The 26,398-nt window shown below is 39.4% G+C and overlaps 1 protein-coding gene across 1 annotated transcript in view; it reads left to right on the top strand.

Moving 5' to 3' along the window:
* col16a1 (collagen, type XVI, alpha 1) overlaps nucleotides 1-26,398 on the top strand; it is a 66,318-nt gene extending 39,920 nt beyond the window's left edge. The window contains exons 39-70 of the mRNA XM_016675146.1: nucleotides 447-503; nucleotides 764-808; nucleotides 972-1,043; nucleotides 2,439-2,492; nucleotides 7,634-7,687; nucleotides 8,849-8,968; nucleotides 9,221-9,262; nucleotides 9,720-9,791; nucleotides 9,904-9,948; nucleotides 10,598-10,642; nucleotides 13,557-13,610; nucleotides 13,705-13,758; nucleotides 13,900-13,953; nucleotides 14,043-14,087; nucleotides 14,166-14,219; nucleotides 15,291-15,326; nucleotides 15,414-15,476; nucleotides 15,576-15,647; nucleotides 15,765-15,818; nucleotides 15,951-15,995; nucleotides 16,816-16,860; nucleotides 17,026-17,079; nucleotides 17,759-17,812; nucleotides 17,924-17,974; nucleotides 18,263-18,352; nucleotides 18,427-18,462; nucleotides 18,968-19,012; nucleotides 20,570-20,764; nucleotides 20,999-21,062; nucleotides 21,264-21,440; nucleotides 21,551-21,628; nucleotides 22,463-26,398. Coding sequence (XP_016530632.1) covers nucleotides 447-503; nucleotides 764-808; nucleotides 972-1,043; nucleotides 2,439-2,492; nucleotides 7,634-7,687; nucleotides 8,849-8,968; nucleotides 9,221-9,262; nucleotides 9,720-9,791; nucleotides 9,904-9,948; nucleotides 10,598-10,642; nucleotides 13,557-13,610; nucleotides 13,705-13,758; nucleotides 13,900-13,953; nucleotides 14,043-14,087; nucleotides 14,166-14,219; nucleotides 15,291-15,326; nucleotides 15,414-15,476; nucleotides 15,576-15,647; nucleotides 15,765-15,818; nucleotides 15,951-15,995; nucleotides 16,816-16,860; nucleotides 17,026-17,079; nucleotides 17,759-17,812; nucleotides 17,924-17,974; nucleotides 18,263-18,352; nucleotides 18,427-18,462; nucleotides 18,968-19,012; nucleotides 20,570-20,764; nucleotides 20,999-21,062; nucleotides 21,264-21,440; nucleotides 21,551-21,628; nucleotides 22,463-22,656 — 2,220 coding nt within the window. The 3' untranslated portion in view covers nucleotides 22,657-26,398. The remainder of the gene's footprint in view (nucleotides 1-446; nucleotides 504-763; nucleotides 809-971; nucleotides 1,044-2,438; nucleotides 2,493-7,633; nucleotides 7,688-8,848; nucleotides 8,969-9,220; nucleotides 9,263-9,719; nucleotides 9,792-9,903; nucleotides 9,949-10,597; nucleotides 10,643-13,556; nucleotides 13,611-13,704; nucleotides 13,759-13,899; nucleotides 13,954-14,042; nucleotides 14,088-14,165; nucleotides 14,220-15,290; nucleotides 15,327-15,413; nucleotides 15,477-15,575; nucleotides 15,648-15,764; nucleotides 15,819-15,950; nucleotides 15,996-16,815; nucleotides 16,861-17,025; nucleotides 17,080-17,758; nucleotides 17,813-17,923; nucleotides 17,975-18,262; nucleotides 18,353-18,426; nucleotides 18,463-18,967; nucleotides 19,013-20,569; nucleotides 20,765-20,998; nucleotides 21,063-21,263; nucleotides 21,441-21,550; nucleotides 21,629-22,462) is intronic.

Below are 26,398 nucleotides of genomic sequence, written 5' to 3'. Positions count from 1 at the left end.
GCACCTGTTGTTTTGAAAAAGTTCTTTGAATCTAAAAAAATAGACTAATCGGAATGTATACTCTAACATCCGTTGTCATAAATAATACGACAATAGTACATGACAAGCCACATATATTAGTACATGACAAGCCACATATATTTAATATTAGTCTATAATGATGACTCAATTTATCCCTATTTTCTTCATATGCTTCCCATCTATTGCCAAAGCCAATGTCCAAAGAAAAACTGTAGTAAACCCTAGAAATCTTGGAGAACTGCTCATCACGACCACATTAAAAGATAGTAAGACAATTGGCTACAAATCACAAAGAAATTAGTGGATATTCTTGGACTAATTTGCAGACAGAATGATGATTCTATTGTGCAAGCAGAGCTTAGCGATGAGAAAACAGCCTTACTTGAACTTTCTTTAATTGCTCTATTTATACACCGATGTTGTAGGGGGAACGAGGAGAGTGTAACTGCATCCCGCCCGGGCCTGCAATTGTGGGTGGACCTGTGAGTACACACTTGCAAAAACACACACAGATTCTAAGAAACACATGACGATGTGCTGAAAATTCAAAGAAAACTTCTGGACCGTGCTGTAGAAGACCAAGTATAGCAACACAAAGGGTTAATTATAACTTAACAGGAGATTTATAAGGGAAGAAAAAAAAAAAAACTCTGTTATTTCTGCTTGACATTTGTTCACATTTATTTTTAACATCACACTATTCACGTTTGCTGCTCTGATTTTGCCTATCTTTGCCTCGCAGGGAGCCCCGGGAACCCCAACAAACACGTGGCAGCCCGGGCCTCAGGTCGGATCCGTTAACCAGCCAAATTGTCTGAAAAAAAACCTTATGCTTTGTTTGAAGCCTTTTTCTCCTTTTTTTTTTTCTCCAGAAGAAAACAAAAGTCTTCAGTTTAGGATTTTGTTTTCTTACTGTCGTGCTATTTGGGGTCTCTGTTTGTGTGTTGTAGGGCCCTCCTGGACCTCCAGGCCCTCCTGGCCCCCCTGGACCTCAAGGAGTCACTGGAATCCAAGGTCCTCAGGTAAAATGGAGGGCTTGTTGGATGGTGATAAGGATGTTTTTTTTTTTATTTTTTTTTTTTAGTTCAATTCAGGAGTTGCTCTATTTGTCTGAATTGAACTGTGAGTATGATACTGATGGAAACTTGTCAAACCCTTTTTATGTTTTCTACATTTCTGTGTTGTTTTAGACTCAACGGATTAGGTATTTTTTGAACAATATTCACACAATTTTCCACAATTGCATCCACAAAAGTACTTTCAAGTCTGTTAAGAAGAACTACTTCTCTTGTGGGGTTTTGTTAGAATCTCCTTTGTGCTTTTTTTCTATACTTCTGCAGCTGCCTCAGAATTCAAGCACTGTGAACAACAAAGAGTTGCTGTAGATTTTTCTTATTTGTTCCACAGTGAAAGTGTCATTTAGGCTTTTGTATTTAAGTTAAAGTGGCAAAAAAAGCAAAAGAAATCTGTAGAAGAGAAAAACACTTTCACTGTACACCAACATGACCCCATAAGGAGACAAATGTTTGTCATCTCTATTATGTAAAAGTCATGAATTGAGGCAAAATGGACTCTAAACAGACAGAACAAACATCACAAGAAAACCTATTTTAAGTTAGAAGCATCACTATAAAATGTATAGCCTGAATTGGCTTTGTAATTGTGGGATACAGTGTGTGAAAATATATGATGTCATAAATACCATATTGGGTCTGAAATGGAAACAAAAAAGACATGTAGAGAACATGAAAGGCTCTGAGAACTTTCCAGCATCTCTGTATGACGTAGGCTTTCAGCTTGGGCCTTTGGGTACATACTGAAAATAAGGCTTTTACATGCTTCGCTTCTTTAGGCGGTCCATGAAGTGCATGTAGGATATGGAATGACCATAAACCAAAAGTATGTCTGCAAAAGCTTGAACATAACCAGGTTAAAAGGAGCAAACAAACTTGATAAAACACACTAACCCCGTCCGGTGCTTCAAGCCTTTAACCCAAATGGGAAGCGACTGAGCAAGCTTTCGTAATGTCTGCCGAGACATGAACAGTTATTTGAAGGTCTGGCTTAAAGTTCAGAAAGTTTATAAAATTATTCAGTGCTTAAACACGAATTTAACTAATTTCTAAAGAATGTTTTCAAAGAAACAGACCTTCAAATAAAGTGAAAATGCTGCAAGAGTCAAAGGTGTAAGTAGAGGTATCACAAGTGGGGAATGAATTGATAAAGCCATGTCTATTCAAACGTATTTGGGCATAAGACTTTTTTTTTTGGTAATTTTCACAAGATATGGCAGGACAAGGAACTGGTTTCATTGTTTGACCCTGCCCCTTTGACTCTGCCTTTAACCACTGGTGGAGATGGGAGTGGCCAGCCCTCGATTGGAAACAAACTAGTTCAACCTCAGTTCCTTCTTTCAGGGTATCCCTGGAAACGACGGCATACCGGGGAATCCGGGTTTGCCTGGAAAGAGCGTAAGTAAAATTAGTGAAAAACGGATGAGAGGTGGTTCTTCAGATTTGATGTGTTGGGCCCTATGTTTAATTTTATGAAAACAGATAATATATGTATATATCTTTTGGGAGAAATTGAAACGGTAGCCCACACTTCCATGACGGCCTGTGGAAGGTTTTCAAAATCTCCAATTGCTAGTGATGGAAGTTGTAAAAAGGTTTGTCTCTAAAATATTTGACAAAGTATATTTTTCACTTTTTAAATGTATATTACTGGTGCATCTCTCCCATGAACCCCACCACATTTTGGATTTGTGATGAGGGGCAGCTGTCACAGAGTTCAGCATGTCCAGATAGCATCCCCATCCACCTCTACCACCACATCAACATCAATGCTTCAGGCCACATAATCATAAACTTCCACCAGACCGACTTCTCTATGGCCAGGATAAAAAAACAATTAAATAAAAAATACACTTTTCACATGAATATGAGATTCATCAATTAGTTGGAGCCTGAGAGATTATGAAGTGGGGGACTTCAAAGGCTGGAGGACACTCTTTGTTCCCATTTCTTATTCATTAGGATCGTCAGTCTGGTCTGCCACTGTTGTTTCAGCTCTCCATGACACACAGAAGAAAAGCGTCAACATTGATAACCCCACAATGTCCAAAACATTCAGCATCATAGTATAATTCTTACCTACTCCTTGCAACCGGTGACAATAGAGGTTTTGAACTGTCTCAGTGGCCTGTGCCATAGCTATGGACTCGCTTTTCCCAAGTTTTCTGATTCTGTCTTGTCCACAAAGGACTTTGATAACTGGTGTGAGGAGATTCTCAGTATTCTATCGTCTGTGAAGTCCCTCCATATTTTATAAATCAACAGCCAGTTTGCTATAACATTGATGAGGCCAACTCAAAGTCCTTCTTCATAGCTTCTGCCTGCGGTCTTGCTTCATCAAGCCCAGAAGTTGTATGCCCTCTGGTTACACAGCACAATACTCGGTACAGACCACTCAAGTTCCAGCACTCCCTAATACAATCAGACACAAAAGGCCTCCTTTTCAACCTAACTGCATCAGCATCACTGCTGGTGACCAGTTTCCATCATAACAGGCAACAGCAGGTATCGTGAAAAGAGGAGTTGAACATGGCCTAGATTCAGATTCTATGTCCCCAACCTTTCGTGGAACGTGAAACAAAACTCTCCTGAAGGTGTTTCACCTCCAAGGCAACTCACACCTGGAAACTCACACCTGGAATGTTGGTTCCACCAATGAACCAACATTCCAAACCCAAAGAGCCAGATTATGATGCCACAAACTGTCATCTAAGTTGCCTTAGATGGCAGTCAGCCTCATGTTCCTTTCCTGAAGGTGTTGGGCCCAACCGGAGGGAACTTTCTGTTGTTTTTTGTGGAGTTGAGCCAAAATCAGACCAGTAGATGTTCAAGAAGGTTGCCCCATTATCAGTAACCTGCGGATGCTTTGTCAATTTTTCAATAATTCAGTGTCCTTGAATTATTTTTAGTTTCACCTTTCCCTGAGGCTGATTTGCCATTAAACACGCAGGGACTGAAACCCAAAAAAATTGTAGCCTCCAGGATAAAGGGGTACCCATGCATGCTACTAATTACCAAATGTATGAAGAGATCTTATTTATGCGTTACCCTGTTTATATCTATTTCATGCTGCTATGAAGCCTAGCGATTTATAAAAGAGAGAGTAAATCTGTATGGAAGCAAATCCTTAAATTCATTAAGTTATGAAAAATTAATGAGGTTAGGTTCTCCTATCTAAGAGGGGGGAAAAAAAGGTCAATTTACCTTGAATCAAAGTTTTGGATATTGGTTTTTTGCCCCCAGCAAAAGGCAGAATATTAGTGATGGATTCCCCAGAATTCTTAACCATCTTCATAATTTTTTGATAGTTGGTGCACCTAACTACATTACTGTTTTGGCATGCGGGCATGGCTTGCACTTGGTGTTAAAAAGAAAAGTCAGGATGGGTTTATTAGTCACTCAAGAAGTAACGAGGAGCTGTCTCCTTGAAACTTTACATTAAAAAATAAATATGCTGATTATTGTCAGGAGGTCCGAGAACCTAATTATCTAGCAGAAAATCAATTGGTAATATTGAAAAGGGGGGAAAAAAAACTAGGTGAATTGCTTTGAATTTATCTGTGGTTTGTGATTGCCTTTGTGGTCTGTGTTGTATTATACGTTATGCTTAATGTCTATGGGGAGCATCTGCAAACACCATCATTTGGTGGTGGGTGGGTTACCTTCTGGGGTGTGGGGAGTAATAAATCCAATAGTACCAATAAAGAGAAGTGGAATTTTGTCACTTTTGAAAGGTCTTTTATACATAAGAACTGTGCTTATGTATATAAACTGTGATGTGTAACTCTGCATAATTTGAGAGAGTGAAGATTTTTGGTGGGGGCTAATTCCTATAGATTGAAGCGAAGAACCAACAGGGGAATGCTTTGGACACACTCATGTTCTTGTTTAATGTTTTTTTTTCTTCCTGTTTTTTTTTCTTCTTGAAAATAATTCCATTACCTTCTTTCCATTACTTTCTTTCTGCCTTCAGCAGGTTTTATTTTTCTGAAGGGAGCTGCTTTATTTTTTTTTTTCCTCTCAGGACTCTCACAAACAGATTTTTAAAACATTAGCACAAGCAGCTTCGAGATGTTCAAAAGTTAGCCATTTGCAGACTGTAACGAAGAAAAGAACACTCCACAGTGGCATATAATTACAGGGAACCTTCCTCTGAGCAAGTCTACTAATGCACAAGGCCTTGTTCTTACCAGAGTAATGGTCAACAGTGTGTCGCATAAAGTAGTTGTCCTGGCTAATGGGTTCAGTTTGAACAGAGTCAAATGGAGCTGTAATGACTTTGATAACAGCCCAGGTGCTATTGACAGACACTCTCCGGGGAAAGACTCCTTTTTTTTTTTTCTATATCTTTTATAGAGCTGACTCTCACAGTAAATGTACCCGGTGTGCGAATGAACAGCTTTTGTTTAGTGGAGATAGTGAATATATTCTTCTGGCTGCATATGTCCCCTTGATTGCAAAACTCTGACACCGTTACATCTTTTGTTTTTTGTTTTTTAGAGTAGTCAGAAACACTTCCTACAGCAATGCTCTTTATAAATCTGAGATGCCGACATGAGTGCCTGGCGATATTTTACTCAGACTTTTTTTTTTTTTCCTCAGAGGTTGTGAGGTGTATTTCTCAATATAAGGCTGCATAGTGGTGCATTGTTGCCTTGCAGCAAAAAAAAAAGGTCCTGAGTTTGAAACCTGACCAAGACCTTTCTACATGTAGTCTGCATGATGCATCTGTGGATTCCTCACAAGGACTCTGAATTCCTCCTTTATATATATATAAAAAAAAAAGTATGCTATGCTGATTAGCTTCTCTAAATTGCCGTTGAGTCAGAATGTGTGCATGCATATCGGTTTGTTTTGTGTGCCTCTGTTTAGCTTGTAGTGGATTGGTGACCAGTGACACCAACTCTGCGTTGCAGTAAAACGACAAAGACTGACTGACTACTTTACAGTGTCAATTTTGCAACTATGCTGTAACACAAAAGCCCTTCAAAGTGAAACACTTTGCCATGCAAATTTTATCCTGCATAAACATTTGTTTTTAAGCATTGACTTATGCCATAAACATATTACGTTTTTCTTTTCGTTTCGTTTCTTTTCTTTTTTTTTTACATAAAAGTTTCCCTTATATAGGATGCCAATAGTTTAACTCATTCATTCTCCAATCTGACATATTTTCCCCGTCTATTTCCCCGTATGTACTTTTCACGAAAAACTGAAATATTCTCTTAACATCTGGGTAAAATGGTTAGTCTTTCTGATACAGCAGGGATGTCAAACTCCAGTCCTCAAGGACAAATGTCCTGCTTGTTTGAAACATGCCCCGGCTCCAAAATAGTTGATTTTAATGTTTGAATCAGCTGCTTAACACGTCACCAAGTTCTACGGGAGCCTCATGAAGATGTATGCATTTGATTCAGATGTGCTGAACCAGGGAGAAACCTAAAACATGCAGGACATCAGCTCTTAAGGACAGACTTTGAACACCGCTCAGTCCTATGACACTAATGATGAAAAATATTTCAACTTTTCTTCAGTTGCAGTCTTCATGACATCAAGTTATTTGAATGCTGAAAGAATAAAGTGTGGAATAAAAAATAAATAATAATAATACAAAACATCAGTTTTCATCTAGGTAAATCTCTTGGTTTAAATGTAATCACTTTTTTCAGTCCTGTTCACTTTGACACACAGTAAGACATGCGGTGTTTCGCTAGGAAAACAGCACTTTGCGCCGGGTTTTCTGATGGAAAAGATTTGTGGCGATGAAGTGAAGATTACCCCATCGATTCTGCGATTTCAGCAACTGGATGAAATGGTATTTCTCCAGCAAGTTGCAAAAGTGACAAAAAAGAAAAAAAAACTGCTCAGAGTTCAGATAAAAATGAGATGGTCTGCTAGCAGGTGGGTGAATAAGGATGGAGTTGGATAAAAACACACATGTCTCTGTTAATTCAGGCCAGGAGGGCTGCTGTCAGAAAAAGCCTGTTTCCTCTGATGAACACTGTGTGCTAATTTTAACAGTGTACTGCTTTGGCAGGTTGGGTGCGAGTAATTTTGTTCAACCAGATGGGTGTCTATCAGATTACAAATGTCTGGAATTGCAGTCAATTTTCAAATCTGGAAAGCAAAACATCAGTCATGAAAAAAAGTGTTTGTGTATGCGTGTGTGTGTCTGCACGTAGTTTACCTTTCATTTGACAAAAAACACCCGTACAGGATGAGGAGGAAACATCGTTTTACCGGTTTGCTTTTTCACTGAATGCGTAATTGTTTTTTGTTTTTCTTTTTTCCATTTGGCTGCAATGCTGCAGCCTTGAAAAAATTGAAAATGCTCAGTCCCTCGTATAGCTCTGAATTTCCTTATTAGTTGGACAGAATGACATTTGAAGTATAATAAACTCAACAAAAAAAAGAAAGAAATGGACTGTTTTGAGGTGATTTGAGTGATTGTGAAAAAATATCTTGAAGGCTAGATTTTTATTTATTTTTTTTTTCAAATGTTGAAATGAGTTTAACTGAATTTCTGTTCCTTCACGTAGAGCTATACTGGATCACACACTCTGCCTCGAGATACACCTATAGAAGTGGGAGATGTAAGTACAAACCATTTAGATTTGGCACATGTTCCATTCTGTGGTCTTAGAATGCATAAGAATGTATATCAGTATGTTTTATCCAAAAGTTAATTCAAATGAAAGAAGGAAACTTGACGTTCAAGCATTTGTTTCTGGTCATTTTGATATCAAACGCTTACAGCTAATAAAAACTTGAAATTTAGTATCTCAGAAAGTCAGAATATTCGATAAAACCAATAAGAAAAGAAAAATATTTTTCTTAAATACAGAAATGCTCATCTACTTAAAAAAAAAAAAAACCTTGTACAGAATATACACTCAACACTTGGTTTGAGGTAGTCCAGTAAAAAAAATAGTGTCTTGTTCTACCATTTGCTTTGCACAGAGTTGGGACTTCCAGCTATTTAAGAACAATTGTTTGCTAGAGACATGGATGCTGCTGACGTTTTAATTTTTACCCAAATGCTAACAGTTGCCCATAACCTATGTGGTGTTCCAGCTTGAGAGTATGAAGCTTTTCAATATTTCGAGGTGTGACCAACATGGCCTGAACGTCTTCGTTAACTTCCTCCACTGCCATTGCTAAAACTATTACAATTCTACAACAGACATCGTCATCATTCACGACTCCTTTTTCTGCTCACTGATCGGCCCGGTTGAAATTCAAATCTGCCTCAGTTCTAAACAGGCTCTCCTGATGTTACCTTTGGTTCAAGTGAATCTCCCCTAAACTCTTGAATTGTCTTTGCCTCACAGTCTTCTGAAGATGGCAGGTATTCCTGCTCCATGAGCCACAACACGTACTCCGTTCTCTCTATTTTTCATTACTCTGCTTGGATACAGATGTGTTTGAGCTCCTTTTACGATGACCTTTTGTGACTCTCTGCTGGGCGACTGTCGAGCCAGCAGCCTTTTTCAAGACTACGTGGAGCATAATTTTCTCATAATTCTAGTATTATTTTTTAAGCGTGTAAGCTGTAATCATCAAAATGATCAGAAATGAAATGCATGAATTAAATTTGCAATAAATTTAATTCATTGTGATGAACGTGTGCAAGTTTTAGCTTTTGAACTGAGGACGGCATTCTGACTTATCGAGGCGCGCCTCTACAGCATGAGTGTCGGCGAGCATCCTCGTGTATATAGAAATAAACCATTATTTCTATGTGTGCGACACAGGAGGATTGTGGAGAGGGCTGTTCTCAGGGTTTGCCAGGGGTCCCGGGCATGGCTGGTGCCAAGGGTGAAAAAGGAGACCAGGGCAAGCCTGGTGCGACAGTCATGGACAGCTGTGACAGGGTGAGACTTTGTGGGAGCGCGTTTTCTTGTTGCAATGTTTTCAGCCTCGCTGCATAGTTCCCCCCACCCAGCCTGGCCTTGGAATTTTATGCAGCGTTTCCAGTGCCGCAGTCACCGCCGTGATGAATGCGAAATGACAGTCCATCGTTTTGCATTGTGTTCGAGCGTGCATGGCCTCTTGTGATCCGCTCTCTCTGTGTGTGATGTGGGGGGAGCCAGCGCTCTAATAACTTCTCTCGTCTACCTTTATAGTGTTTGGAGAGACTGCAGAGGGCACAGGCAACTGAAGCGACGGTTTGTTTGAAACTGCTGCCATAATAAGGATTACCCAACATGTATAAATATACAGTGCTGTGCTGAAAGTGCGACTATCCCTTGAAAGATTTTCATACTTTTTCACATTACGATCAGAAGCTTCTATGAAATTTGCTTGGATGCTAAATGAGAGACCGACACAAAGCAGTTGACTCTGTTGACGTGCGCTTTGTTTTGTTTTGGGTGTATCAGAGTAAAGGGGGATGAATACAAATGCGCTCGGATCTTTTCTTATTTTGATTTTCCCTTTTTACAATGATGCACTACTTTGACTTGGTCTCATATAGAATTCTGGAAAACAAACACATTGATGTTTGGAATGCAATGTGGCAAAAACGTGAAAAAGTTCAAGGGAGGGAAAAAATCTACTCCTGCACAGCACTGCATATATACAGTACGTGTGAAATCCATACGCCAGTATTTGATTTCCCAACAGGGTGATCGATCCTGCACCGGAACACCCGGGATTCCAGGAGTGCCTGGGACACCGGGAATAAAAGGAGACCCCGTGAGTGTCCTTCCCAGAGTGCCTGCTGGGTCTAACATGTTTCTTCTTCTGGCCATATTTCTGTGTCCAAACAAACTCGAAAAAGAAAAGATCTACCTCTCTTCCTCTTCAGGGTTCTCCGGGAGATAGGGGCTCGCCAGGACCGCCAGGAATCATGGTAAGGATCATTCGTCATTCGCATCAGATCTTCATTTGAAAACAGAGAAACCTGAACGACTTGTGAGGTTTTTAATAGGAGTAATAGATACATCTCCCCCTTGCTGAATATCTGTTCAGAGATCTCATCCGCTGGTGACGCTTTTATTAAAATCCTCCACACACTTTGACTAACTTAGCCTTCTGTGAAATTTATGACAAGAGGAAAAAGTTGAAACAGAAAAGTTTAGCGCACTTTGCAGTCATGTATTATTTTTGGAAGAACTTTAGTGAGCGAGGGGGAAAAAAGAGCGATTCATTTCTTTGTTATCATCGTTTTAGAACAGCACCACTGGGTTTTTGTCTCAAAGCCCAGATTTGAAGTGACTTGATATAAATGGAGTGAGTGCATGCCACTTCCTGTGTGGTCATAGAGCCCCCTGGTGGCACATTGGGGAAAAAAACAAAAAAACCAAACCCTTCTATCTAAACTAATATTGTTATAAATGCACAATTCCCACAGCAGAATCTAGGTTGTGTTGTTCATTTTCAAGAATAAATAGATACCTGCTTTAATTAAAGTTGTGAGCTTGTTTTGGTCTGTGTTTATCCTTTGGTTCAGTTTGTCTCAGGTGTTTGAAAGTGTTGTCTTCATTGCTTTCTGTCCACAGGGACCTCCTGGTTTCCCAGGTCCTCAGGGCCCATCTGGCTTATCTGTAAGTCTCACTTATGTTTTCACACTTCAATCGGTTCTCTCAGGCCTAGAAAAAAGAAAAGTCTTCAGAGCAGTACAAACAAAATATGTGACAGTCTTTTTTTTAACTCTTCCTCATTAACAGCATAACAATAACAGAACGGTTCCTGAGGACACAAATAAAAGTTTTGCTGTCAATTTGTCAGCAAAGTTGACAGTCATGGCCAAGACCTTTGTAGGGACCTGTAGGACATTCTTTAGCCGAGTCTATATTTGTGCAATTTGACATTTCAAAAATAAATGTGCTTAATGAAAACATGCCAATTTTGAAAAAAAAAAACGTTTTAGCATTAGAATAAGGTTTTTTTTTCTCCTTCTTCTTTTGGCCGTGTTGAAATCGGTTTTCACGTCACACGAGTCACATGACCAAACCACCAGATGTTGCCACTGGCGCAAACCACAAAAAAGACAACAGGAAGTAGTTGGAGGATGACGGTGCAGCACGTTTTTTAATGACTTATCACGTGAATAAAGTTGTTCATGTGTGATTTTATTGCGTTTCTCATTTAATGGAAACACCAGATTTGCGAAATTGTGTATTTTTGACATTGGTGGAATATGAACAAAGTTTTATGCGTGTTTGGAATCCTGAAGAAACCTCTCAAATTTGAGTTTTTATTGATTTGGGGGCAGGGGGAAAACAACAAAAAAAAAAACTCATTTTCCTCACGTCGGCTGCAGTATTTTTGTATGCGAGGTCATTTTGAAGCAAAGCAATGATGCCTGGCCACTTTCATGATTTTCATTCAACTGTTTCCACCGTCTAAGAGACTAAGCGTGTAAAAGCTGGACCTACAACCCCCTCGTGAGAGCCCCCGCTCTTCTCATGCTGATTTATTGTTTGAAGAGAATGGCGGTGCCAAATGCTCAAGCCATGTGATCACTGAGTAAAATCCATTTGCAGCGTAGCCGTGCTGGTACTGTGTATGAGCTCGTTTTCCTGGAAAGTTTAGTTTTTTTTAAAAAACTTCCAAGCCATGACAAACTCTCTAATATCTCATCTCATGTGGTAGAAATGTTTTGCTCATAAAATGTTATTTTTAGAACAAATTTAGATAATCATACAACAGTTTATTTGCAGCAGTTTCTACCTCCTCTTATAAATTAAAATGTCAGTTAATCCGGTTTTCATCTCCTCATCTGTCTTTGCTTACAGTCTTTAGGCTGTTGCCAGGCAACTGCTCACACCTACATGTGTATCAATATTTAAACTCAAATTTTGCTCGGTATTCATTTACCGCACTATGACAGGTAACTTTTAATGTAGCTTCCTGTCGTTTGGACTGTGTTTTGCGAGTGTGTGTGTATTTTATTAAAAAGTAAGCGTTGGGCTGCAGCAGCCGAAGCCGCTACTAGACACACGAGTTCAAAGATTCAGTAATATCTGAGGATAGAAAACGGTTTACTACACCAAAACAGCAGAGGTTTATGAGTGGGCATCAGCACCCTGCTGATTCACAGAGTGAAAGACTAAAGAAAAAAAAGACAGTCCAACAAGTAAGCTTTTCTTTTCTCTTTGCTATTGGCTTTTTTTAAATTATTTTTAATTCCAGTAGAGACTTTCCCTTTCCATGACCCTTAGTTATGTTACAAAAACAAACATTAGCTTTTTTTTTTTTTCTGGACTTCTATGATAAACATCCATAAGTGGAAAAAATTACAAAATGAAACAAAACGATGTGTTTCACATTTCTTTGCCAAGTTATCTTAATACTATCATACTACCGCCACAATCTTTTGCCATTAGGATGGTGCAGTGAGGACAATGTGCTGTCATTTTTCTGCTGAACTTTTTCCACAAAGACCAAAACAGTGACATTAGGGGATATGTTATGGAGAGCAGTTTGATTCAAAATTAAATAAATTAATGAGTACTATTAGTAATTAGTATTCTATTAAATAAATAAATAAATAGCCTCATGAAATGAAAAATACAATATTTTATTTAAAAAAGTTTATATATTGACTTAAATATATTTGCAACATTTATGTATGTTTGTATTTCATTATTTAATTATGTATTCATTTAATAGCAGCCTTTTATTTTGTAGCACTGGACTATAGGAAGGTTGCACTTGATTTTATTCAGAGGTATCAGAGGGGAATGAATATTTTTCTCTTTTTATTTTTCCAACTTTTTTTTATTATGCATATATGTATATTCTTTAGACTTACTGTTCAGTTCAATTCAATTTTTCACTTCACTGCTTACTTTCTGTTTGTGCATGTCAGGGACCAAGCAGGTGTTTAACTGAAACAGTGGGAAATAAATAACTAGTAACCCCATAAAATAAGTGAAGTCAAGAAGCTATAACCAAAACATGAAAACTAATAAAACCTCCAACACTCATAAGACAAACTGACCGGCTGAAGTGACGCATAAGGGAACTTAAATACTGGTTTAGTTAAATGATGTGGATGCACAAGGGGAAGACAAGATGGCTGCCACCAAACAACTAATACAAAACAATGAAAAAATTCCATGAAGCACGCGATTCAGTCCCATGAGACATCAGCCATGCCTTTTGGCAACCAGGAAGGAGAAGTCAAAACATATTTCTTAAATAAAGAGACATGGATACGTCATAAAACTGCATTTTGACCTTGCAGTGTTGATATGTGTGCACTTCTCATGCAAACATTGTAACATGTAAAGAAACAATAATAATAATAATGAGTGGTATAGTTGAAGTAGTGACTACAAAGTAAACTGAAGTGAAACAAGCGAGTGGTACGGTGTGGATCTTGCCATCACAGTGCATCACCCTCACTTCCCTCTCCTCCCCCGTTGCCCATTGTAATTAAAATGTTTGTACTTTTACAAAGCACTGCACCTCTCCTTTGTTCTGATCTGTTCCCTCCGCTGTCATCCTCAGGGTCAGCAGGGTGAACGAGGGTCGGCCGGCCTCCCAGGAATGAAGGGCGAGCAGGTACATTCCTGACAAGCAGCTTCCCCTGGAACGATAACATACAGTGGAAATAATTGGTTTCCCTGTTTGATTGATCGCATGATCTTTCCTTCAGGGCCCTCCAGGGACGCCTGGTTATCCCGGAACTATGGGGCCACCTGGGTTGCCCGTAAGTTGCTGCCTCATTATTAAAGAACTGACAGGCTCCTGTCAATTTTTAGACAGGTTCCAATGACACAAGGGACCACGCTGATTCACTGCTCTCTCCCTCTCTCTTTTTTTTTTTTTTTTTTTTTTGCATGTTTGTCAGGGACTGAAGGGTGAGCGTGGAAGCCCAGGAGGAGCTGGACAGAAAGGAGAATCAGTGAGTGGTTTCACTGTCATTATACTTATACAAAATTACTTGAGGCCCATGTTCTAACGTAAAGCCTAACGTCTCCTTTCATTTTGCAGGGTCCTCCTGGTAGCCCTGGGTATCAAGGACAGGCTGGATCTCCAGTCAGTGTTTTTATCTTAAATGAGTTTTATATTTGTTTTTTTTGTAAGTACTATTCAATTCAAGTTCAATGTTTGCAGGGCATTAAAGGAGACACAGGACCAGCAGGGCCTGTTGGTTCCAAAGGTGATCAGGTATGCTACATGCAGGCACACACACATTTCCTTGGCATCCCTGGTCAAAATGTGTAACAAGCCCTAAAACAATCACATTTGGGTTTGGGCCATTAGTTCCTATGAGATAGCTCTTAATTCTGCAGCACAAAGACTTTGTGGAGAACTTTGTGCTACCTTTATGGAAACAGTTTGGAGATGGCCCTTATTTGTTCGGCCACCAGTGAACAAAGCGAGATCCATAAAGACTTGAATCTGCAAGTTCTGTGTGAAGAAAACCTGACCATCCTGACAAAAGTACTGATTTTTACCTGATAAAACAATTTTGGGATAAATCAGAGTGGAGACTATCAGCAAGGCCTTCTCATGCAACATCAGTGTCTGACCTCACTAATGTACTTTTGGAATAATGGGTACAATTTCTATAAACATACTCCTTCACCCAGAACAGTTAAAACTGTCATTAGTGGCAAAGTCATACTTATTATGGATTTATTAAGAATAGGATGTCACTGAAGTCCATATGTGTGAAGGCAGACGAGTGAATTCAGTGCAAACAAATCTCCGAAGCGGCACCCTAAACGAGCCACAGCAGAAAGCGTCATCTTCAGGTCAGCGAGACTCCATAATGTCTATTATTAGACACTAATAAAACCCCAGATGGAAAGAAAAGTCTTCCTGTTATCGCATTCGCAAAGATGATCCGGTAATATAACATGGGACACTGGAGCTGCACACAGACCCACTGGGTCGCTCTGATTCCAAACCAAAGATGGATATACGGAAATGCATCTGCACTGATAAGTACGGTGGAAACTCGTGTCAAAAGTGTTTGTACAGATTATCTGTGGCAGGGAGAGCTAGTAGCTGGGCCTTTTCTTAAAATAGAGCATTCCCTAATATATTTCAACACTGAGGAAATGTTCTTGAATCAAACAACTGTTATGTATAAAAAGTTTCCTACTTTATTTTAAAGCTTTTCATGCATCTTTTCCACGTCTGTACTTGCTGTAAATAGTCATTTTGAAAACAAAAAAAAAAGACATATAATGGCCACTTTTTAAATTCTTTTTATTATTATTATTATTTAAGGGTTTCCAAGGACAGCCAGGTTTTCCAGGACCACCGGTATGTAAACGTTCTAAAAAGATCTTTTGTATTTTTTATGGTCATTTCAACATTGGTAGGAACTGTCAGTACTTTGTGTAATTATAGGGTCCTCCTGGTCCTGCCGGCAAACCTGGCAGAGAAGGCGTCTCTGGGCTCAAAGGAGAAAAAGTGAGTACAGATTGAAAAAAACCCCAAAACAAACAAACAAAAACAACAACAACAAGTAATTCAATGTATTTGTATTTTAAAAATACTGCATTTCCATAGGGTAACGACGGTTCCACAGGTTCCCAGGGACCAACTGGGCCGCCTGGCTCACCAGGATCTCCAGGCCTGATGGTAAAACTGTTATTTACTTTCTTTATCCCCCCCCTCCCCCCGACCCCCTGCATGCACAAAGCAATCTTTGTCGCAGATGTCTGGAACTTTTACTAATATATATGCTATATTAAAAAGGGACCTCCCGGTATTGAGGGAATAGACGGAAAAGATGGGAAACCAGGACTGCGGGTACGTCGCACAACTCAATCGCCAGAAATCACACGGATGATCCTGCTGCAAAAACCTGCATCTGAGTTGTTAATATTAATATTCTGAAACAGAGTGTGTTTCCTTTTTTTTTTTTTTTTTCATCATTATCAGGGCGAGGCGGGCCCTCCAGGCCCAGCGGGACCTCGAGGAATCCCAGTGAGTATCACCTGTGTCATTTACACTGCCAGAATTTCTCGATTTTCTCTCCGTCCATTATAAAACAAAACAAAACAAAAAACACATACAAACTAAAAAAAGGTAAGTTTCTTTAAAAAAAAAAGTGACTTTTAAAAGTCTGCACAGCCCTTGAACTATTGTGCTCTTGTCATGTCACATTCAAAAATGACCGAGCGCTTCACTGGGATTTTATGTGGTAGATAAACGTAGTGCTGCACATAATCGCGACAGTACAAGTATAAACTATAAGTAGTTTTCAAAATTGGTAAGAGTGGAAAAGCGACTTTAAAAAAAAAAAAAAAAAAAGGAATAAGAGGTTCCATTTGTAGTTTGCCATGAACTATGGCGACATAAAGGCCACAGCAGTCGTGTGGATGAAAATGATTTGGTCAGACGAGACCAAATTTGATCTTTTCGGAGTCGAAGCGACAGGCAGTGGCAGGAAAACCGACACTGCACATCACGATGAACAATAACGCCTGTTTTCGTGGCCTTGTTTACAAATGCATTACACGGCGCTCCCTGTGTTTCTGTCGAACATACTGACCCAGGAGAAGAGGGAAACACACTCGAGTTGAGCCTCGCACAGCTTCCACTTGTCTTCTCTAAAAACATCTTCTTCTTTTTTTTCCTTACAAGTCTCTTTTCGTCGCTGCATTTCAGTTTGTGTTCTCGCTGAGAGCAGGTGTTTGAAATTTCAAACACAATCTTCCACCTTCTCCAGCAGCACCGACTTCTGTTTTTTTTTTTTTTTTTTTACCGTCCTCCTGCCTCATTCTCCTTGATGTCTCTTCCTCAGGGATTCAAAGGGAAAACAGGACACGTAGGCTTTCCTGGACAGAAGGTCAGTCAACAAACCCCTTACCTTACCATCACACCGTGACTGTCTCCACTTGCGCAGCTACAGCCGGTTTCTCGCGCATCATGCTCGATTATGATCAAAGAAGTTTTACTGCTTTCCCTCGTTGAGTCTCCAGTTGTCATTTTAAAATGTATCGCATCCCAACAGGGAGATGCCGGGCCTGCAGGCCCACAAGGACCACCCGGCAGGCCAGGACATGACGTGAGTACTTTTGTTCTCCACCATTTCCCCAACAGAAACTTTAGTTGCAATGGAAGGTTTGTTGTTAACATCGTTGTTGTTAATATTGTATTAATTTTCAGCTTTGTACTGATAAATTTGATACATTCTCTTTCTAGGGTGACATAATTACACACAAAAAGAATATACACAGCAAGAATCTGGGAGTACACATTAGAATTTGTGATTCTAAATTTTTTTGTGTCAAGAACCCTGTAGGCCTTATGGTGATGTAGAGCTTAAATGATGCCAAACAACGACCCTCGTTACATTATTTTCTAATGGAATAAAGCAGACTGGCATTAAATTCGTGCAAAGTCCTTCCAACTCTGTTTAACATCTGTGGAACACCACTTTCAAATGGCCCAATCAGTTTGGCCACCAAACCTACAAAAGGTTTGAGCTTCACAGGAAGTGAGTCCTTTGCACTTTTTGCTCACATTGACATTAAAATCACGGCTGTGAATCGAAACGTTTAAAGCTCTTTGGTGAAACCAAATAATTGAAAGGACCTTTACTTACTTTACCAAGAGAAGTGGCCAAACATTCAGGCATGATTACACCAGAATCTTGCTGATTATTCTCTGCAACTTGCTAAATGATAAAACTATTCAGACAAACTCAAAGTATAATCTAAAGTTCAGTCTGTGGGTCTCTGCAGGGGGACCAGGGTATCCCAGGACTTCAGGGTCGACCGGGACCTCCAGGCCAGATCGTAAACATCCCTCTGTTTTAAGATATTTTGAACAGGTTTCCTTAATCTTTATTTAATTTTTTTTTCTATTAGCATGTCAAATCTGAATAATTTGTTTTCTTTCATCGTCAGGGTCCCACAGGGCCAGCGGGACCTCCGGGGCCTCCTGGCCCATCGGGAGTGGTAAGAGTACATCTCAAACATTACTGTAATTTCACCTGTTAGTCATGAAAAAAATTAAGGAAAAGAAAAAAAAAACTAAGTTACTAAACCTTTCTAAATTAGAAGAGAAAAAAAAAAATTCCACCATACCTGCTTAAACTTGCAGAGTCACTATCAGGTGACCAGCTGGTGTCTTTCACCAGCATTTCATTGTGCAAAATTCTTGTTTCATTCTGATACAGAATGAACCCAGAATCACCTGAAATGCTCTGTAGACGCTAAATATGTGAGCGATGTCTTCCTTTCTAGGGGATGCAAGGAGATAAGGGTCCATCTGGGGAGAGAGGCCTCCCGGGGTTAGTTGGACCTCCGGGACCTCCAGGGCACCCAGGACTTATGGTTGGTTCTTCACCTGCAAGCAAAGTCGACTGTCGGACTTTAGCATGTTTCAATCTTTGTGTGTTTGCTTTCAGGGAGAGCCTGGCAGCGACGGGGCTGCTGGCAAAGATGTAAGTAGCATCAAGCTGAGTGCGTTTCCTAAAGTGTAACGGTAAAAGTATAATTCAATGAAATACGCACAGTGCTTTGCAACTTTTCCATACTTTGTTACATAACAATTACAAACTTCAGTGTATTTTATTTTCGGTGATAAACGATGGAAAGCTTTGCCCAATTTAATTGTCTTTTCATTTCTTTTCTGTACAAAAACCGGAAAGTTTGGTTTGTGTGATACCCACTCATGCTCCTCGTGAACCATGTGACTGAAATCCATTGCAAACGACTGCCTTTAGGATTTACCCAATTATTAAATAATAGGGATGCAAAATATAGATCCATCGACTGATATTGGTCAAAAAAAAAGTACCACAAAAAACTTGCAGCTATGACTGCAATGGCAAGTTTTGACTCAGAAGTGCGGAATGCAAATTTGTGTCACACTTTTCAAGTTACTGGTAAAAAAAAAAAATAAAAATAAAAAAACCCAACACTGCATCCTGTTTTTTCTTGTGGCAGGGAACACCAGGCCTGCAGGGGGACAGCGGACAGCCAGGTCAAAAGGTAAGGGATGACTCAGCGTGGTGATGTCTTAATGCAGTGTGTGTGTGCGTGTGTGTGTGTGTGCTATCAAGCGGAGCGTCAGCCATCCATTACGTCCTCAAACTATCCGGAATCGGCAAGAGTTTGCTCTTTTCCGCTGTGCCACGGCCCGGGGAGGCTTCTGTTGACATACGATGCTCCTGAAAGCGTTTGCTCTGTGTTCAGCACCAACACTTAACACAGCCATCAGTTCACTAACCCGCTGACCCCTCCCCGAGTCGACCTCCGTCCTCCTCGCCTCACTTCACTCCTCATCAGACGGGCAGCCGGTTCAGAAACCCGACAGACTCCCCCAGCCGTTTGGCCCCGGGAGTGCGTTGGTTCTCTGCTTACAGTAGGTGGGCACAGTGATAGAGTTATTCTTCAGCCTCTGGGATAATGCTATTAAGCATGAGGGGAGATGCTAGATGAGGCTATTTGTCACGCTGACAGGACAGCATTGTCAGGGTTTTAGTGGTGCAGAACGGCGAGCGGGATCCTCCGTTCTCCTCGCTCGTCTCTATTTCAGGAAGCGCTCGTCTGTCGGTGACGTGTAAACATTAGACGTCCATTATGGGCCGCTTTGTCCTCGATAAATCACTGTCGCTAATGTAGCGGGGCTGTTTTTGAGGGTGTTTACACGGCCTGAATGGCGAGCCGCTGCCGTGTGGGACGCGATAGAGACGCAGGAGCGGAGCTGTCGTCAAGAAGAGGCTCGCTTCTTAAAATAGCTAAATCTTAATGAATATTACTTTGAAAATGACATTTGAACATAGACGTTCAAGTTGAGCTGGGTAAAAAAAAAAAAAAGGAGGAGAAAATTAGATCACATTGTAGGTAAACTTATTGATCTCATTTGTATAATAGTAATAAATAAATGAATTATTCTTCTGTCGCTGTAACATCAATCATCCAACATTTAGTTTGAATACAGTCAAGGTGACATGGTTGACGGTACGTCAGCTGGAAGTACGTCCTGCTTATCCACTTTGCTAACAAAGTTGTTTCAACTGTACATGGCTTTATAACTTCAAAAATACAATATTTATACAAAAGAAGATCCACAAAGTTTAAAGCATACAGAGATGGAGATCTTTGCTTGTTCCTCTTTGGAAAATCTCTACAGATCCTCTCTGAAGTCGATCAGGATTCTCATTTCCTTTTGTTATAGTAGGACAAAAACAGTTTTGTTGTATATTTTTCTCTGAATCAATTTTAAAATGAAAGTTGGATTTTTCAACATTTCCATGTTGAATTATGCCAAAGATGAAATTATTTTAAAGCTCCTCATACATCTTTACAAGGGGTACTTTTCCTTAAATTGCCAAATTTAAGGCCCATGCTATAGTTAAGTATATTTGTTGTTTATGTTCATGCCGTATTGGTATAACAAACTCTTTTTTTTTTCCCAAAGTAGGCAATAAAATGCATCATATATTTGTCTCAAGCACGTTCAGAATATGTCTTAGGAAGACATACAGTACACTTTTTCTTTTCTCTGAAAACTCTTATCTTTAAATTATGTGTGCTGAATTACAGGGAGAACCGGGGGCCCCTGGACAGAGGGGCTCTCCGGGCGAGCGAGGCAGACCGGGGCCCCCAGGCGGGGGAGGATATCTCGGCAAGGACGCCCAACCCATGATGGGGCCGGTCGGCCCTAGAGGGGAAAGAGGAAGCCCGGGTTCTGATGGACTACCGGGACCTCCGGGTTCCCCTGGGTCTCCAGGAAACGATGTGAGATTCATTTTCATTGCTCTTTTTTTTTTTTTAATTAAATTTTAATTTTAATCAACCCCAGATCATTTCTACACTCAATACGTACTGCTGTGTTGTATGTATTGTTTTTTTTTTTAAACAATAAATTTTCTACTCATCTCCTTCACTAATGTTTGCCTGGTTGTTTGTTTGTTTGTTTGTTTGTTTGTGTTTTAACCACTTAAACTTCCTTTTTCTGTTTTTTTTCAATAGGCGTTCGTTAATTACGACGACATCAAAAACTTCATTCGGCAACAGGTCATCAAGATCTTTGACGGTGAGAGCGTTCGCAAGCACATGCAGATGTCTGGATGCTTTCTGTGCAGAATGAACCGTTTTCTAAGTCATAACGGTGTTTCCTCTGTAAATTGAGCCTTTTGTTCAAACTAGTTCTGTGAATTCTTTGAAATCCAAGTTTGTCTCTTTGTTGAATATTTGTTTTATTTTTTTTCTCCCCATTTCTTCTCCCTCTTCTTAGAGAGAATGGGCTACTACATGTCTCGCATGCAGATGCCAGTAGAAATGGTGGCATCACCCGGACGACCAGGACCCCCAGGAAAAGATGGTGTTCCAGGCACTCCCGGACCGCAGGGTCCTCCTGGAGTCCCAGGACAGTTCGGCAGGCAGGGTCGCCCGGGAGGACAAGGACTCCCCGGTGAATGGGTTTTCATTATTTAATCTTTTTTTTATTATTATTTTAGGATTATGCTAAATAGTATGAATAAACCTTCGTCTGCGTTAGAATATGCGTCTTTAATTCCGTAGGACCACGAGGACCGCCAGGAGTAAAGGGTGACAAGGGTGTTGGAGAGATGGGAGACGTGGGACCACCTGGAGCACCAGGTGATGCATCCAATTGGTTCTTTGAAAAAAATAAAATACTAAAAAATTTAGGCCAAGTTAACTTTTACTTTGCATTTAAGACTTAGCAGCAATCAATTCCCTGCTAGATTTCCACAGTAGTTTTCAAGCAGGTCCAACCTGCGCCAGACGTTGCACACAGAATTAGCTCAATTTGAGTCATTTCCACTAATTAAAGTATTTGAATTGATTGATGATAAAAAAAAACACACAAAAAAACTGGCAATGTGATGAAATTTTTTTTTATTTTTTATTATTATTCTCAATGTGTTCTAATTACAATTAACCACTTTCACTCATATCAGCATATCCAAGAATCCTTAATCATCACGGGTTCAGATAGTGTCGGCTAAATTGGAGGACCGGCAGCTGCAATCACTTCACATGGAGCCGCTTGATAAATTTTGAGTTTAAAAAGCAAACGTGTTCTCACGGAAGTGGAAAAACACTTCAAATGGCTCGAGTTATTATTTCCGTCCCCTGACAACAGTGATTACAACAGATTTGTACATATTTTATGTCATTTCTGAAGCGGACGTCTCGTTTTCCTTTTACTGACGATTACAATTCCTGTGTTTCTGTGTTAAATTAATCCATTTAACTTGAGGAAGTTTTTATTCATCAGGAAGTAAAAATAAAACTTTTATTTATTAATTTGGCACAATTATAAGTGTAGTATAATTGTGTGTCCATTGAAATGTTGAAATCAAATTACTTTATAGTCATTTGACATATTTTTCTTTATTTATTCAGTGTTATTCCAGGCTTAGAGAGTTACTGAGGATGTTTCTTGTAATTTTTTTTCTTTGCTCCTAGGCGTTCCAGGCCCTCCAGGCTATGGTAAAATGGGACCTCCTGGACCTGTTGGCCAGCAGGGTGTTCCTGGGATACCAGGCTCTCCTGGACAGCCTGGAGCCAAAGGAAAGGAAGGCCGTTGTAATCCTGCGGACTGTATGAGCCATCAGGTGGACTACAGCCCCAAGGGCCCACCTGTCAAAGGCCCCTGGTAAGGTTCTGCGGGATGAAGGGAACTGGAGCAAAGAGACTACAGTATTTGGGGAAGGAAGCAAACCAAAGACGAGGACTCAAAGTTATTCAGTAAGACCACATGACAGAAAGCAAAAGTTTTGTTTGTTTGTTTTTTTTTTAACAAAAAAAGATATGTGCGAAAAGCACATTTCCTTCTAAGGGTCCCGCTGGAACTGAGGCCTGCAAAGACACACTGACAGAAAATTGTTATTGAACCATTTTTTTCTCTACTCTTAAAAATGCCAGTTCATCGCTTTAACACCCTTTGATTTTTCCTTTCCCCCACTTCGCTTTACATCTTTTTGAGCTTTCAGGAGAGCAAACTGAGAGTTACAATCTGTCTTTTCTTTTCCTTCACAAATTCAGACTTCTGTCCCCCCCATTCTTCCTTGTGTTGGTCATTTTGTTTGTCTAATTCTGTTAGCAGGAAAAAAAGAAAGTTATTTTACTACGCTGCTTCCATTTCTCCTATCTTTGTTCCAGTCCTCAAACAATTACATTCAGAGGAGATCCCATGCATTTCTAATGTTGTCATGGTTGAATTGAGCGAGATGTGTCACGTTTGAATGTCACCTAACAGACAGCATGCTGGGAAATGTAGTTTAGTTCTTTTGAAACAGATTACAAGTAACAGGCAGACTTTCCTTGATGGATTGCTTTGTAGATATTTATATGTATATATATATTGGCTTTTGATACAACTCAGAGCTTCCTTTTTTTTAAATGCCAGTGGTTATTTTTGCAAAATAAATAAATAAATAAAATTATTTTATGTCTATAAGCTTTCAAATGAAAAAAAAATGGGTTAAGTGAAAAACAAATTGTTTCTAGAAGTAATTTGTATTTAGACTAAACAAATTGGCTTTTGTGTCTGTGTCACTAAAGTTCATCTATTTGCATATTTTATTCCAGTTTAGCTCTAATGAAAACCAGTTTGCATTATTTGGATCTTTTTTTTCTTTTTTTTTTGAGAATAATATAGACATTCGATGCACTTGGTCATAATTATGTCATAAATGCAGCTCAGCCAATCCTCACTCCTCACCGTCATTTCAGCATGAGGAACATTTTCACATTCATGTCCCAATCACTTGATTGCTGTTATATATACATCAGTGTTTTATTTGTTCCTCGTTAGTTACCGGTGTTTCAAAGTAATTGAAGTTTGAACAACACAGATTTTTGTACTTTTTCAACCAGTTTGAACTTTGAACCGTGGTCATGCTTTTGTTTCTTAGAAACTGTAATTAAAATACTTTTCAAACAAACACTCTGTTTTATTTTTGTTGGCGTTTTTATTTAAAGCTCCTCGTCAGGTTGAACAGTTGAAAACAGATACAACGTATTAAAGGACACATCAATTTTCATTTAGTTTTTAAATCACTTTGACATGTTTTATTGTAAGTCAGTCACAAACAGCAACATATATTTGCCAAATACCTTTTTTTTTTTTTTTTTTTAAGTTCCCAACTTTTTATTTTCATTGTGTAGCATTTGCAACTCGAATAATTAAGTTTTTAGTTGCTTGGCAACTAAGTGCAGATTTTTAAAAGCCCTTCGTCTTTTCTAGAGAGCATGTCTAAAATTACTAATGTCAGTGCTTTAGTTGGTAGTTTGCACTGTAGCAACCTTTTTGTTCTCTTTGCAAACGTTCAGTGTGCGCTCATTACCTTCCCTATTACTGTCCTTGAAATACACACCTGTTTTGTAAAGTGTTGTGTTTTATATTTGTGCCATGTTGTGACTTTTTGAAGTTACTCTGTGCCTTGTTGCAGTCTTGTGTCTGTGAAGTTACTCAATTTCTGTAGTTCTTGTTTCTTTGCTGCAGATCCCTTTGCATTCATTACAGGTACGATATAAGCCTCTTATATCCTCAGCCTCGCCTCACAGCTGTTATGCATTCAGGTAATTATCTCACCTGCGAATCATTCCAGCAATCACTTATCCTCGGCGTTGTAACGTTTGCTTTCATGTCACACTTTGCTGGATTTTATTGCTGTACCCCCCTCCCCCCCCCAACCCTCATGGTTCCCGTTTCTCCTGAGTGACTTCCTCCGAATTTTTGGGGTTTTTTTTTTGGATTTTTCTATAAATCCTCATTATAGACCCTGCACCTCTCCTGCCAACACCTGGGTCTTTCCATACAACTATGATAACTTCAATATATATAAAAAAAATCATAAAAATGAACAATTGAAAATGATTTAACAGATATTTGTAGAAGTTTTTTCACTCGTATAAAATACCACAAAGGTCATCATCCTATTTCATTGCATGTCATTTTCAGGGATTTTTTTTTGTTTCCAACCCAGTGGACTCAAAACATAAATTATGACCACAGATCAAACCAAAATATCAAGCTTATGCCAGTAAACATTATTTACATCAGTCACATTTCCTTACAGTAGACAATTAGTCAAAGGTTGCTTTAGTCAATGTTTGAACGGCGTCCATTATGCACCAATGGTGGATCAACATTTTAGCGTCAGCAGAGCTAAATGCACATCCAGAAATGCAAATGGAGCCACTAGCCGGCATCCCCATGTAGCATCTGACTAGAAGTTTTATTCAACTGTTGCTTAATTTGTTCTGTTGTTCAGAATACCTTTTAAAGTTACATTGGTGGTCACCATCACCTTTTGTTATTTTCTGTTGACATTTTTGCAAGTTTTTGTTGGAGTTTATTTCTCAGTAACACTTTGACCCTTCCCAGTTGGGGCTCTTTATATAGTTACACTGCAGCTGTTTTATTCAGTACATTTCTGTAGGTCCTTTGTGATGTTTTGAATAGGAACGTTTGGTACTAACAGCTTGTCTCCTCACAAGAACGCTTGATGTTTTGATTCTGTAGTTTTTGTCTTGGTGTACAGTACATTTGTGTGGTGCTCGTTTATTTGGTGACTTCAGGGCTCAGGAAAGCAAAAATGTTGCTAAAAGCTGAACATGTGAGGCAAGGGAGTTTATTTAAAGGCAATCAATATTTTTAATGTTGGAAAAAAAAAAAATATATATATATATTTATGTATATATAGAAGGATCTGAAAGAGACTAAATACCTTCCCAACATTGATACAGAAGAACATTGGATTTTATAAAACGTTTCCTCTTTATTGGTTTGGGAAGAATGAACATCCAGAAGTAAAACCCTCCCTCTTCTCTTTACAGGTGATTATTATCAAGAACAATAAATAGCTTCTTTTTAATGACGTAAATCAGTAATCCTGTGGAAATCTGACAGTGGCATGGAAAGCACAATTGAACTAATAGCTAATTGTCTCGAGGAAGAGTCATCATTTCTGAGGGTTCTGCATGGTATTCCTGCACATAATAATCAACACACATTTACAAAGATTTACAGCACTGCATTGTGGGAGATGGGAGTGCCTGTTGGGATATGCTGTTGCCTGGCAACAAGGGGAAGAGATAAAGCTTGTCGTTAGGTTCTAAAATGAGACTTGGGTAGAAAGCGGAGGGGTGAGGGGGTAGAGGAGGACGGGGAGGTGGGAGGGAGGGAAGCAATTTACATGAGTTGAATCAAGGATTTCACTCAAGCTTTCAGATCAGGAGATACATTTCATAATACAGTACTGAGTGAAAACTTGGGCTGCAATCATTTATTGGTCCTTATTGTACAGTTTTAAGGCTTGACGTCTCAATCGACAGAGGTAAGATGACGTTCGAGAACACGCAAGTTATCGCATCTAAAGTGACCGTGTTGTTAAA

Source organism: Poecilia formosa, unplaced genomic scaffold, assembly GCF_000485575.1.
Source record: "Poecilia formosa unplaced genomic scaffold, Poecilia_formosa-5.1.2 Scaffold107, whole genome shotgun sequence".
Lineage (NCBI taxonomy): Eukaryota > Metazoa > Chordata > Actinopteri > Cyprinodontiformes > Poeciliidae > Poecilia > Poecilia formosa.
The sequence above is the reverse complement of the archived record's forward strand: the minus strand, read 5'-3'. Positions and strand labels throughout refer to the sequence as shown.